Source organism: Rhinoderma darwinii, chromosome 5 (genome assembly GCF_050947455.1).
Source record: "Rhinoderma darwinii isolate aRhiDar2 chromosome 5, aRhiDar2.hap1, whole genome shotgun sequence".
NCBI lineage: Eukaryota > Metazoa > Chordata > Amphibia > Anura > Rhinodermatidae > Rhinoderma > Rhinoderma darwinii.
In genome coordinates, this window is record NC_134691.1 from 261319337 (window position 1) to 261334333 (window position 14997).

General features: G+C 46.5%; 1 protein-coding gene across 1 annotated transcript in view; it reads left to right on the top strand.

Moving 5' to 3' along the window:
- The window catches only part of CDCP1 (CUB domain containing protein 1), a 51908-nt gene that overhangs the window by 8866 nt on the left and 28045 nt on the right, over positions 1-14997 (top strand). The window contains exons 3-5 of the mRNA XM_075828236.1: positions 5296-5652; positions 10719-10934; positions 13455-13844. Coding sequence (XP_075684351.1) covers positions 5296-5652; positions 10719-10934; positions 13455-13844 — 963 coding nt within the window. The remainder of the gene's footprint in view (positions 1-5295; positions 5653-10718; positions 10935-13454; positions 13845-14997) is intronic.

A 14997-nucleotide genomic window follows, 5' to 3' on the forward strand; every position in this document is an offset into this window, starting at 1 on the left:
TGCTGCCCATCGGAATGGGCCACCCCATGGCCAGCCGCGTACTATAGCAGAGCTGGGAGGTATCTCCCTGCTCTGCAATCTACTAACGCCATTGTAGCTCCCTGAAGGAGCGAAATCCCTGTGTGGCCTGGAGCGATCCGCTTGATGTCTCTGTCCGTGTATGGACAGTGACCTCCGGGGCAACTCCTGAAGGGGAATCCCCGTCCACAGCGTTGCAGACTCTGTGACCGGGGATTCCACTCCAGGAGAAGCCCTTGACGTCACTGTCCATAAATGCGTGAACAACGCTGTGGACGGGGATTCTGCTTCAGGAGTTTCCCTGGATGTCACTGTCCATATATGGACAGGGACATCAAATGGAGCACTCCAGGAGCGGATTCCCCGGCCACAGGGGGATTCTGCTCCTAGAGGGAGCGACGGTGGCCCTTTCTAGAGGAAGGGGGTGTGCTACCTCCGATGGGGCTGTGTGGCGCTACCTCCCATGGGGCTGTGTGGCGCTACCTCCCATGGGGCTGTGTGGCGCTACCTCCCAGGCAGATTTTTTTTGCCTTCCAAAAAACGCTGTGTGAAAATTGCCTACGAGTGTAGTGCTTGTTTTTAGCAATTTTCTGTCTTTCTCTAAACTATTTTTGGTAGGGGTGCCCTGAAGAAATTTTATGCAGCCTCGAGTCCAAAAAGATTGGGAAACTCTGTACTAGGCTACAGGATCACCCCGGCCGACGCAAGGATCCCGTTGTGGAGAAGCTCAGTTCATCGTGGGAACGGGGCCTAGGTGAGTACAACTTTATTTTTGTTTGGGAGCACGGTCTACAAGGGGGAGGTGGGGGGGATGTATGGCACTGTCTGCAAGGGGGATGTGGTGGGATATGGCACGATCTAAAGGAAGGCTGTTTGGCACGATCTACAGGGGGGCTGTGTGTGTGGCAGGAAGGGGAGGGGGGCATTATACTGTGTGGAGGCCACTAAGTGGACATTATACTGTGTAGGGGCAATATACTGTGTGGGGCACTTAAGGGGCATAATACTGTGGGCGCAATTAGAGGACAAAATATTGTGTCCTTGAAGGGGTTATAATATATTCTTATTATACTGTGGGGGGCATTATATATTTTTTTTTTATGGGCCATTTTTTTATGCCGAGGGTGGAGCGCCGAAAGATAATTTTGTACGGGGAGCCATCTATCCTAAGGCCGGCCCTGTCACTACCCACCACAGGTTTGTAGGCTATGTAAACCTTTGAATGTGGTTTTTGTAGTTTTAAAAGTCTGGTGCTACTTTTGGAAGTACTGTTTATTCAAAATTATTTTTACTTTATGACATACAGCTGCTTTGTATCCTGTATACAGAGCAGCTGTATCATGGACAGAAACATTTATCTGTCAGGTCAGTGGGACTGACGGGTTCAGTGTCAGCGGGTCCTGCGTGTCCCTGTTCATAATTTAGATTTGATCGATAACAGGTGGGTCCTGACTCGCCGACACTGAACCAGTCAGTCCCCCGGACCTGACTGAAACAGGTCTGAGCGCACAATACAGCTGCTCTGTATACAGGATACAAAGCAGCTGTATCTCCAAAAGTAAAAATTATTTTTAATAAGTAGTTACAACGTTTCATAACACAAACTAATAAACTTTTTTTTATATAAAAAGTGTACATAGCCTTTAAGATCTCTCCCCCTCCCCCAGGCATCCTCTCATCCTTCCTCTACCCCTCCCTTCAGATATCCTCTTTTCCCCCAGTTAACATCCCCCTAGTATAATGTCTCCTTTAGTGTCATCCACCCTCCATTATTATCTCCCTGTACCTATGGTCATCTAACCCCCGCCCCCACACTCCCTAAAAAGCAAATGTCTTACCCAGGTCTGTATGACATTCTCCGGACACTGAAGCACCACGTTGTACCACTAGCAGTGACTGCTCTTATCTCCTGTGCTGTGTAACGGGACAATAAACCTGTCTTCTCCCTCTGCTACAGTCTGGGAGATAAGAGGTTAGAAGTGCTGCTGGTGATACAAGACCATGAAGCAGAGCTGAGTGTATAGTGTGACTAGTAGACCCATAGGTGTCTAACCGCTGGGTCTTTGACTGCAGGTAACGTGGGTAAAAAACTAATAGGGCCCCAGCTAGGGATTCAGCTATTTGTTGTATGCCCAGCAAGGGTAGGGGTTAATAAGTTTCTTACCTCTGGCTGCTGCTCTTAGCCCCCTCCATCCGGGGGGAGGGGTTATGGTCCTTCTCCTTTCTCCCTCCTTCCTAGTGGATTTAAGGAGCTGTCTTCCGGGTCTCGGCCTCTTTTGGCCGTTGAATTGCAATCTCCCTCCCTCCTGCCCCTTTTGAAAATTAATGTTCGGTGTTCTATAAAAAGAAAAGAAAAAATTGGACCATCACAGGCATTCGTAGGTGCAGGGTAGCTGGTTTGCCTTGCGGTTAGCAATACTTCAAAGTTGCAGTGGTAGATGCCACTGCCTTCAGTGCGGGGTTTTTTCTACAATTGTATTGTGTGGTATTTTGCACTCTTCTTGTGTTTTTATTAATTTATGTTCTGTTCATGGGTGAAATGTTTTGTCGCAGCTGGCGGTTTGGTAAGGTGACATGCCCACCTATGTTGGTAGGCCGGCATACGGGTGTTTACCTTAAAAAAAAATGTAAATGATATTTGTTATATTTCTAAAAAGCTGTGACCGACCCCGAGTCAACCCACGTTAAAGGAACGTTCATGTTGTCCTGTGTCAATTTACTATTCGGCTATCCCTAGCTATGTTATCTAATGGGTTATGATATACATGCAGTTATGGGTAACATTGCTTTTTATTGGGGGGATGTAATGTGAGGAGGCTCCGGGCAGCAGCTGCTTGACAGACATTGCATACTGACAGACATCACATACTCACGGTGTCAGAGGTCTTCTGCTGCTGCTTGACGCCTCCACTGCATTCTAACCTCCCGCCACCTTCATGACGTCTCCTCCGCACGTGCTGTCACGCTGCTGTGGAGGAGGAGGAGGAGGAGGGGCGGGCACTATGTGAACAGCCGGCCTTTATGATTTTACTTTGGTGCAAACAACGGGCCCCAGCTACGTGATGGGGCCTGTTCCTTTCACCAAAGTGAAATCATAAGGGCCCGTGAGCAAATGAATTCCAGCAGTGGAGCACGGGCCCCCCTTTTTTCACATTTATGACCAGGCCCCTGACGGCAACACCGCCAGTACTGCCCTGATGGCCGTGGGTGTAACTAATGTTTTGGCACCTCAAGGCCTTTTCAAACTTGAAATGGTGAGTGGAAAACATCCTAATAAGGAGGCCCCAAAATCCACAAAGTTCTACTTCATTTCTGAGGCCTGTGTTTGAGTCCAGTAGCACACTAGTGCCACATGTGATATATTTTTGGTAAACATCAGAATCTGTGTAATAAATATTGATTTGTGTTTTTCTGTTAAAACTTGCCGTGTTAATGAAATAAATGGATTTAAATTGAAAATCTGCCAGAAAAAAAATTGATTAGTGAATTTTTTACCTCCATCTTGCTTTAATTCCTGTGAAACGCCTAAAGGATTAACAAACTTCCTAAATGCTGTCTCGAATACGTTGAGGGTTCGGTTTTTAAAATAGGATGACTTGTGTGAGGTTATAGATATAGATATAGATAAAAATTTCACTGCCTGATAGAACGATTAAAATAAATGTTGTTTTTAAAGGGAACCTGTCACCAGCTTTTCACCTATTAAACCAGCAATACCTGGTGGTAGTGGGTGAAAAATCATTTCTATATAACCTATAATTGTCTTAGTCGGCTCTGTAGCTTTAGTATTCAGTTTTTTAGTGTTCCCACACTGTATGCTAATTGAGCATGAATGGATCATATCTTCGTTTGAAAAGAGTCAAATCTTCATTCCTCAAGTCTTTAGGAGTTTACCCCGCCTTACTTTTGATTGACAGCAAAGTGGATGCATAATGAATAGAGACACCCAGTATCTCTGTAAAGGATCTGCCAGACACAGCTTCTGTATCGACGCCCGTGGTTAATCAGTCTGCACCTGCTCCTAAGTCAGAGAGTGACTCGATCTGCTACCACTCAGGATGGTAGGCTCAGGAGTGGGAGAACCTATCACAGCCTGGCCATACGGTTCTAGCTCCTGCCCTCGGTCTATTTATACCTTCATTTCCTGCTTGTCTCTGCCTGTGATTCTTTCCTGTTTCCTGGCTCTGCTGCTCCTGCTATCATTATTGACCTTGCTTCCATTTGACCCTGGCTTTACTGACTACGCTCCTGCTCTGCGTTTAGTACCTTGTACACCCCTGGTTTGACTCTGCTCGTTCACTACTCTTGTTGCTCACGGTCTTGCCGTGGGCAACTGCCCCATTTCCCTTAGCTTCTGTGTACCCTTGCCTGTCGTGCACATATTGAGCGTAGGGACCATCGCCCAGTTGTACGCCGTCGCCTAGGACGGGCCGTGCTAGTAGGCAGGGACTGAGTGGCGGGTAGATTAGGGCTCACCTGTCTGTCTCCCTACCCAGTCATTACAATCTCCTTCCTGATACTATCTATTTATGCCGGTTTAGGTATTTGGCTTGAGAGCCCGTTTTTTAAGTTTAATACTTTAATAAAATGTATTTTAATCAGGCAGTGAAATTTTTGCAATTAATTTTTGGCCGTAACAATTTGATATCAATTGACAGTGATCAATTATATATATATATATATATATATATATATATAAAGCCACTTCAAAACTGAAGTGGTGCCTAAAAAGATGTGTTTTGCAAATGTTTATTCGAAAAACAGCTGGTAAACTTAAACCTTTTTATAACGTCCTGGAAAAAAAATGAAATTAAAAAAATTATGCCTACATAAAAAAAGATATAGTAAACCTTGTTTATTTACTAATTTGTTCAGTATGTTTATCCATTTTGGAAGTGGAGGATTTCAAATGTAGGAAAATCCTATTTTTTTCTCAATTTTCTATACATTTTTGTTTTATTTTTCATAAATAAAGAGTAAACATTTCGACCAATATTTACAACTAACCTATAAAAAGCAATGTGTTACAAGTGAACTTTCACAGAATCTCTTGGATAAGTAAAACCATTCGAGTTATTACCACATAAAGTGACACATGTTAGATTTGAACAAGGGGGCTGGTCATGAAGGCAAGAATTCGCTTGGTCCTGAAGGGGTCAACGACGAGTTTGTTTCAGTAAATAAAGTTGGTTTTTAATGAACGTATATGCAATTTTCTAATCTAGTTGGTGCATCAAATTCTCACCATTGTACTGACAGATTTTTCTGTTTCTACAGGGTTAAGTATTGTTGAATCTACTTTCCAGCAACAGTCTACTGTAACTCTGCTGTCTGCAAACTTCCCTGCTCCATTTCCCCATAATGAACAAATGACCTGGAAATTCATCTTGCCTGAAAACCATGCAGCCAGTGTCCAGTTTCTCAGTTATACTCTCCCCATGTGCGTGAAAAAGGAGGAGAACGTACTTTACTACCTGCCAAAATCCACACTGTTAAAACTGGCAGATAAGCAGCCAGCAAATATATTTGGAAATTTCAATTTATCACTGCAAAACTGCGAGGTGGATAAACCGATGGGTGGTTACCCTGGCCTTAGCTTGAACTTTAGCGTCACCGTTCAGAAGAGTCAAGGAAGTAAGTGAAGTTATTTTTTTCTAATATTCGTTGTAACAATAGTATCATAATATAGTATCCACTATACGATTATTTCTATATTTTGCCTGTATTCATTTTAGTTTTGCTGGCAATTGATTTTAAAGTGAATGTCCACCCTTGAACATTATGTTATGCGTTTTTTGTTTTTTTCATATAAATAGGCCCCAAAGTCTGCTTACTAACACCTAGAAGTCCAAGCCGTTTTTGTTTTTCACTCCCAAACTTCCGAGAGCCATCATTTTTTATTTGTGGTGTGAAGGCTTATTTTTTGCGGTAGACAACATAGTTTCCATTGGCACTATTCAAATTTCATTATTACGGCTTTCACCATGCGTTAAAAATAATTTTACTTTAATGTGCTGGTCAATATGATTATGGAGATACCAAATTTATGTAGTTTCTTAAAGTTTTACTACTTCTACAAAGAAAAAAATATTTGTTAAAAAAAGAATTTGTCCCATACTCTGAAAGCCATACTTTTTTTTTGTATCTGTCGTTTGAGAAGTGTGAGGGCTTATTTTTAGTGGGGTGAGCTGTATTTCTTTTTTTTATTTTTATTTTTTACTGGGACCATTTTTTTTGTGCATAACATTTTGGTGATTTTGGAATTTTTTTTAATCTATCTATATAATATTTATTTTTTTACAACGTTCAAGTTTAAATAATATTCTAGCAGATATTATCATTTATTGAGGTACTGCCGGTCTGTTTATTGGCAGTAATCGGACCCCCCCCCCCCCCCCAGCACCTAAACAACAATTAAACAGTGTAAGTACTACTTACACACACTTGCATGGCGGTCTGAGGCGATGATAGCAGAGACCTCCTCAGCAGTGCTCTGTGAGTGTCTCTGCAGGCTGATTAGTGGAGCAACAGAGTGACTGCAGTTCCACCAATCAGCGCAGCGCTCGCTAGGAACTGCTGAGGAGTGGTAGGAGCATTAATTGTTTGCTTCTGCTTCTCTGCGTGCAGTAGATGCATCCCCCGCCCCCCACTCTAGAAAGATTCCAGACTGGCCGGAGACAGATTAGGGGGTTGATAAAAAAAAATAAAAAAAATGTTCCCCCACAAGGAGCCACCATAGGCACTGGACCCCCAGTGCCTAATGGCAAATACGGCCCTGGATACAAATGAATCGCAGCACTCCAAAAAAAAATTCAAAATATACAACGTGGTTTATTCATCTATGTTAAAGAGAGCTATGTTTCAGTCCCCTCACAGGACCTTTTTCCAGCTTGAAAAAATATATATATGTAAATATATAGCCGCGCTCCAAATTTGCAAAAGTGAAGAGTGTTTTTTTTAATCCATATGCAATACGGATTTAGCAAATCGCTCTTTTCTCTTTTGCAAATTTGGAGCGCTGCCTTTCCTTTATTCTATTGTAAGAAGATCCTTGGCCTGGATCTTGGGATTTGCAAACGCTCTGGATTTGTCTGTCCGTCCGTCCCTCTCTGTGTCTGTCGTCCGTCCGTCCGTCCCTCCCTCCCTCCCTCTCGGTGTCTGTCGTCCGTCCCTCCCTCCCTCTCGGTGTCTGTCGTCCGTCCCTCCCTCCCTCTCGGTGTCTGTCGTCCGTCCCTCCCTCCCTCCCTCTCGGTGTCTGTCGTCCGTCCCTCCCTCCCTCCCTCTCGGTGTTTGTCGTCCGTCCCTCCCTCTCTCTCGGTGTCTGTCGTCCGTTCCTCCCTCTCTCTCGGTGTCTGTCGTCCGTCCGTCCCCTCCCTCTCTCTCGGTGTCTGTCGTCCGTCCGTCCCCTCCCTCTCGGTGTCTGTCGTCCGTCCGTCCCCTCCCTCTCGGTGTCTGTCGTCCGTCCGTCCCTCCCTCTCGGTGTCTGTCGTCCGTCCGTCCCTCCCTCCCTCTCGGTGTCTGCCGTCCGTCCCTCCCTCCCTCTCGGTGTCTGCCGTCCGTCCGTCCGTCCGTCCCTCCCTCCCTCTCGGTGTCTGCCGTCCCTCCCTCCCTCTCGGTGTCTGCCGTCCGTCCGTCCCCTCCCTCTCGGTGTCTGCCGTCCGTCCCTCCCTCCCTCTCGGTGTCTGCCGTCCGTCCGTCCGTCCCTCCCTCCCTCCCTCTCGGTGTCTGCCGTCCGTCCGTCCGTCCCTCCCTCTCGGTGTCTGCCGTCCGTCCGTCCCTCCCTCTCGGTGTCTGCCGTCCGTCCGTCCCTCCCTCTCGGTGTCTTCCGTCCGTCCGTCCCTCCCTCTCGGTGTCTGCCGTCCGTCCCTCCCTCCCTCTCGGTGTCTGCCGTCCGTCCGTCCCTCCCACCCTCTCGGTGTCTGCCGTCCGTCCGTCCATCCCTCCCTCCCTCTCGGTGTCTGCCGTCCGTCCGTGCGTCCGTCCCTCCCTCCCTCTCGGTGTCTGCCGTCCGTCCCTCCCTCCCTCCCCTCTCGGTGTCTGCCGTCCGTCCCTCCCTCCCTCCCCTCTCGGTGTCTGCCGTCCGTCCCTCCCTCCCTCCCCTCTCGGTGTCTGCCGTCCGTCCGTCCCTCCCTCCCTCCCTCTCGGTGTCTGCCGTCCGTCCGTCCCTCCCTCTCGGTGTCTGCCGTCCGTCCGTCCGTCCCTCCCTCCCTCTCGGTGTCTGTCGTTGTGGCGGAACGGGTGACGGTTACAGGCATTGTACCCAGATAAAGGTTAAGCCTGCCGCAAACCGTCGCACTCCCGCCATCCGGGTGCCATAGCTTAGATGGCGCCCGGTGCTAGATGGGGATATGTCCCCTCAAACTGCATTACGTTATGTTTGATAACCAGTTGTTTTATATTGTAATGTATTCAGTGCTGCTTCCATGTCCTCCCCTCTAGGGTTAATCTTACACTGCAGGAGAATGAGTCACAGGCAGAGAGCGGGAACTTGTTTAATGTAAATAAGAAGGAGGGGGCCTGTTTCCTGAGGGAGGTGTGAGTGAGTGATATCGTGGTGCTGGAGGAGAACGGAGTTAGTTGCTGCCCAGGAGAGGATGAGATAGCAGTGTGAGCTGCAGGCAGGGGCTGTCTTCCTCAGAGATGGTACCTGACCTAGGGACAGTGATAGAGGACAAGTGCTGGAGTCCCATCTAACTAAGGAGGATCTGGAGACACCACAAAGGATGAAAGGTACAGTGGAGAGACCCCATAGTGAGGTAGCCTGTCCCATCCAGCCCAGAGGGGAGAAGCAGCGATGCATTGGTTCTGTGTGTGTCTGTCCCTGTTAATAAACGCGCCGCTGTGGCTTGTCCCCTGTTAATCTGTGTCGCCTGAATCTATCGCCCACATTCTCTTGGCGTAAACCGACCCCCACTGACCCGGTTTCGCCACAGTCGTCCGTCCCTCCCTCTCGGTGTCGTCCGTCCGTCCCTCCCTCTCGGTGTCGTCCGTCCGTCCCTCCCTCTCGGTGTCTGCCGTCCGTCCCTCCCTCTCGGTGTCTGCCGTCCGTCCCTCCCTCTCGGTGTCTGCCGTCCGTCCCTCCCTCTCGGTGTCTGCCGTCCGTCCCTCCCTCTCGGTGTCTGCCGTCCGTCCCTCCCTCTCGGTGTCTGCCGTCCGTCCCTCCCTCTCGGTGTCTGCCGTCCGTCCCTCCCTCTCGGTGTCTGCCGTCCGTCCCTCCCTCTCGGTGTCTGCCGTCCGTCCCTCCCTCTCGGTGTCTGCCGGCCGTCCCTCCCTCTCGGTGTCTGCCGGCCGTCCCTCCCTCTCGGTGTCTGCCGGCCGTCCCTCCCTCTCGGTGTCTGCCGGCCGTCCCTCCCTCTCGGTGTCTGCCGGCCGTCCCTCCCTCTCGGTGTCTGCCGGCCGTCCCTCCCTCTCGGTGTCTGCCGTCCGTCCCTCCCTCTCGGTGTCTGCCGTCCGTCCCTCCCTCTCGGTGTCTGCCGTCCGTCCCTCCCTCTCGGTGTCTGCCGTCCGTCCCTCCCTCTCGGTGTCTGCCGTCCGTCCCTCCCTCCCTCTCTCTCGGTGTCGTCCGTCCGTCCCTCCCTCCCTCCCTCCCTCTCTCTCGGTGTCGTCCGTCCGTCCCTCCCTCCCTCCCTCCCTCTCTCTCGGTGTCGTCCGTCCGTCCCTCCCTCCCTCCCTCCCTCTCTCTCGGTGTCGTCCGTCCGTCCCTCCCTCCCTCCCTCTCTCTCGGTGCCGTCCGTCCGTCCCTCCCTCCCTCCCTCCCTCTCTCTCGGTGCCGTCCGTCCGTCCCTCCCCGGTGGCCTCCGTCCCTCCCTCCCCGGTTCCGTCCGTCCCTCCCTCCCGGTGCCGTCCGTCCCTCCCGGTGCCGTCCGTCCCTCCCTCCCTCCCGGTGCCGTCCGTCCGTCCCTCCCTCCCTCCCTCCCTCTCTCTCGGTGCCGTCCGTCCGTCCCTCCCCGGTGGCCTCCGTCCCTCCCTCCCCGGTTCCGTCCGTCCCTCCCTCCCGGTGCCGTCCGTCCCTCCCGGTGCCGTCCGTCCCTCCCTCCCTCCCGGTGCCGTCCGTCCCTCCCTCCCTCCCGGTGCCGTCCGTCCCTCCCTCCCTCCCTCTCTCTCTCTCTCTCTCTCTCGGTGTCGTCCGTCCGTCCGTCCGTCCGTCCCTCCCTCCCTCTCTCTCTCTCGGTCTGCCGTCTGTCCGTACAGCACCTTTAGGGAATCTGAGATAGAGATATAGATATATATATATCTATCTAATAGCTAATTAAACCTATATACTGAAACCTATTCCTTTCTAATCTGTTTTCACTTTCCGATTTTGTATATTTTTTTATTTTTACAATATTTAAAACATTTTGTCTTATAGGAGTATTCCCAAGATCAAATTTGTGGCTGTGTGGAATACTTTTAGCACAGATATTGACTCTCTCCCCCCGCCCCCATTTTAGCAGTGGGGGACAAAGAGCCATGAATATGATTGTGGTTTTTTTAGCGCCTACGTTTTTTGTTTTTTTTTAAACCAGAAGAGTTAATCAAAACTCACCAAGTAATGACTTAGGAACTTTTCATTGCTGCAGATATTATTTAGAGCTGTTTGTACACAATATTTTAATCACATTTGTATAAAGCCGTATGCCAGCATTAACCAGAATTTCTTTTGATTATTCTTACTAAGCTACATTTAGTATTGTATGCTTTATTTGTTCTGTCTTCAGATGTACTCTACCACCTGGATTTGACAAAAGAAAAAGGTCTGGTTGTGCGAATACAGAAGAGATTTTTTGGGCGCACGTTTACTCCTGTCTGTGTCATCTGTAAGGGACCTGCAGACTGTGATCCTGAGCTTGTGATTGAGGGAGGCAAATACTACAAAATCTCCTTCCTTTGTGATGATCTGAATAGTCTGATGGTAAAAGCAGAAAAAGAAATAGGTAGGACCATGTATGTGCACTACATTGTTTTTTAAACATTAATCCCTTCCACTATTTTTGGTTTTATGTGGATGATTAATGATGATTTTCATATAGTGTATTTAGTGTCTCGCAATCGCGTGTTTTTGTTTTTATTTACTTGATTACTGCATTTTAACCCCTTAATGACCGGGCCATTTTGCACGTTAATGACCAAGGATTATTTTTTGTTTTTCCACGGTCGCATTCCAAGAGTCGTAACTCTTTTTTTATTCCGTCGACATAGCCGTATAAGGGCTTGTTTTTTCCGGGACGAGTTGTATTTTGTAATTGTACCATTTTTAGATGCTTATAACATATTGATTAACTTTTATTAACTTTATTTTAGGAGAGAATTGAAAATAAGCAGCTATTCCAGCATTAATTTTCACGTTATAAATTTACGCCGTTTACTATGCAGCGTAAATAACATGTTAACTTTATTCTATGGGTCGGCACGATTACAGGGATACCAAATGTGTAAAGGTTTTATATCTTTTTTTCTACGTTTGCACAATAAAAACCCTTTTAGAAAAAAATTACTTGTTTTTGCATCGCCGCGTTCCAAGAGCCGTCATTTTTTTATTTTTCCGTCGATGTGGCCGTACGTGGGCTTGATTTTTGCGGGACAATGTGTAGTTTTCATTAGTACTATTTTGGGGTACATAGGACTTATAGATGAACTTTTATTTTATTTTATATGGGGGGAATGGGAGAAAAGAGAGAATTTTGCCGTTGTTTTTTGCGTTTTCTTTGGACGCCGTTCATCCGGCGGTTTAATTAATGTGTTCATTTTATTGGTCAAGTTGTTACGATCGCGGGGATACCATATATGTGTATGTGTGATTTTGTTTTGACCGTTTTATTAAATAAAACCACTTTTTGGGGCAAAAAAGTAGTTTTATTTGACTTTGACTGTAATTTTTTTTATTTTTTTTTTCACAAACTTTATTTAACGGTTTTACTTTTTTTTTTTAGTCCCACCAGGGGACTTCACTATGCGATGTGCCGATCGCATATATAATGCTTTGGTATACTTCGTATACCAAAGCATTATTGCCTGTCAGTGTAAAACTGACAGGCAACCTGTTAGGTCATGCCTCTGGCATCGCCAAACAGGCAGATGCTGAAGACAGACCTGGGGGTCTTTGTTAGACCCCCGGCTGTCATGGAAACCCGACGGCGACCCGCGATTTGTTTGCGGGGGCGCCGATCGGGAGACAGAGGGAGTTCCCCCTTCTGTCAAACACATTAAATGCCGCTGTCACTGTTGACAGCGGCATTTAATGGGTTAAACTGCCGGAATCGGCGCGTGCTTCGATTCCGGCAGTTGCAGCAGGAGCCAGGCTGTGTATAACAGCCGTGCTCCTGCCGCTGATCGCGTGGGTAAACGGTCAGTACCCGCGCGATCACAGGACGGATATATCCGTCCTCCTGCGCGAACTAGCAGCTGCTGAGGACGGATATATCCGTCCTTCGGCGTTAAGGGGTTAAGCTGGCCACACACTTGTGATTTTAGACATCCATAAAGGTTGATTTAGATCATTTAGGGTATGTTCACACGTAGTCAAAAAAAACGTCTGAAAATCCAGAGCTGTTTTCAAGGGAAAACAGACCCTGCTTTTCAGAAGTTTTTTGACCAACTCGCATTTTTCGCTGCGTTTTTCGCGCCGTTTTCGCGGCGTTTTTTACGTCCGTTTTTGGAGCTGTTTTCATTGGAGTCTATGAGAAAACAGCTCCAAAAACGTCCAAAGAAGTGTCCTGCACTTCTTTTGACGAGGCTGTATTTTTATGCGTTGTCGTTTGACAGCTGTCAAACGACGACGCGTAAATAACAGGTCGTCTGCACAGTACGTCGGCAAACCCATTCAAATGAATGGGCAGATGTTTGCCGACGTATTGGAGCCGTATTTTCAGACGTAAAACGAGGCATAATACGCCTCGTATACGTCTGAAATTTGGCCGTGTGAACATACCCTAACTGTCAACTCTCAGCGTCTTTTTGTAACACAAGAGTTTTTGACTACTGCCAACCAAAAGGTGTTCTGAAGTGCTAGATTTTTGTTTTTGTCTTTGCCGCTTGCATTCATTGGCATGATTGGAAAGTTGTTCATGACAAACGATAGACTGGCCCCAGTGGGTATCCATCAACTATTGTGAACCTTATCAACAGGGTGAGATAAAGGTGAAACCTCTCCCCAGTAACCTTTTAATGTGTATCTAAGTAAATATAGACATAAAAATTATATAACTGTCAGCAGATCCCACCGATGTCGAAAATCCATTAATTTAAAAGGCCATACAGCCGTCTAAATTCATTATGCATGCTTGACAATTAAAAGATGCATGAAACATTTCTGACACAAATGTATGAGCGGACAAAAAAATAGTTATTTTTTTATTTTTTTTTGGCGTCGGAATATTCATTTAGCAATCTAAGTTTAGTCTGCAATATGAACAATATAATGTGTCATCTTCTTTCTCTGTTTATTGTGTTTTTAGAATGCTGGAATCTTGCAACCTGTAACATCAGCAATATGCCCCTTACCATCCATCAGTCCTTTGTTGACTTTCCTGTGCAGCTGGAGAGTTACACCTGGAAGTTGATCGCTCCGGAATACATCAGTACTGAAATAGTATCTAAATCTATATACCTACAACAGAATGTTTCAGATAAACCATGCAACGCAACGACTGCAGGGTTTACATATAATATCTTGAGTTCCACTAACAAAGACGAATTTAAAATTGGGACTTTTTGCCCTAATGGAGCAATCCAAAAGATTCAAATGAGAGACAATGTTACTATTATCTTAAATATGCCAAGGAATGGAAATCCTAAAAAAATACTGACCCATGACCTCTATGTGTCTTTTGTATCATTCATTGAAGGTATGGTGCTGTTACGAAGTATTGAGAACAGTTGAATAATGGTAATTTGTGAAAAATGTACAGAGTAATTATCCCAGGAGATTCATCCACTGTATAGGGTTGTGCTGTTGGGCCCACAAGGAGGAAATTAATCCCAAGTATATGTCTACTTCTGATTTCATTATACAAATGTCCAGTATTATATTTACTGCAGTGTCTAGTGTAGTATATATAGCCTATAAATAAGGTCCGTTAACAGTTTTTTTTTTTGTTTTTTTTCGAAAAATACAAAAAATACTTTGATTACACACATTGAGCATACAGATTAAAAAACGAATCATGCAATGCAAAACAAGGTGTCTATCAGGGTAAGGAGCATGTGTTTCAAAGAGTATGGTAATGGTATATAACCACAAAGATGGATCTCAAAATTGTCAGAATGCGTACAAAGTTATAGGGAAAATCCCCAAGCATGTAAAGAAGAAACCGGGATAAAGGATCAAAAATATTACACAAGACTGCAAACTGTCTGAATGATGTAGGGAACCCTGGTAAGTGAACTATTAGATCATTGTAAATAGGCTGACACATCTGAATTAAGGCACTAGAGATATGAACCTACCCATGTTGCTGCTCCTGCACTGTAGACACCAGACCCGACGCACGTTTCAGCAGGATGCCTTCGTCCAGGGGTCTAGTGTAGTAAATACTGTACATAGTGGCGATCTAGTGAGGGTGATAAATGATTGGTTGCAGAGGCAGGCACAGATGGCAAAAACAGCAAATGAGCCCCTTGCTCTCTGCCTCATTCAATGGATCAGTATTTTGCAACACTGTTTGTAAGCCAAAACCAGGGGTGGATCCAAAACACAGTTGTACAAATCTTTTCATTAAACTTTTTCTATGTAGTTCCACTCCTAATTTTTTGCTTGCGTACTGATTCAAAAATAAGCCTGAATGACTCCTTACAGCTTATCATAGAGCACCCCCTTTTGTTTCTCTAAGGGTATGTTCACACGCAAACTCAAACATCTGAAAATACGGAGTTGTTTTCAAGGGAAAACAGCTCCTGATTTTCAGACGTTTTTTAAGCCACTGGCGGTTTTGGGAGCTGGTTTCAATAGTCTATGAAAAAGTGCTCCAAAAACGTCCCAAGAAGTGACCTGCACTTTTT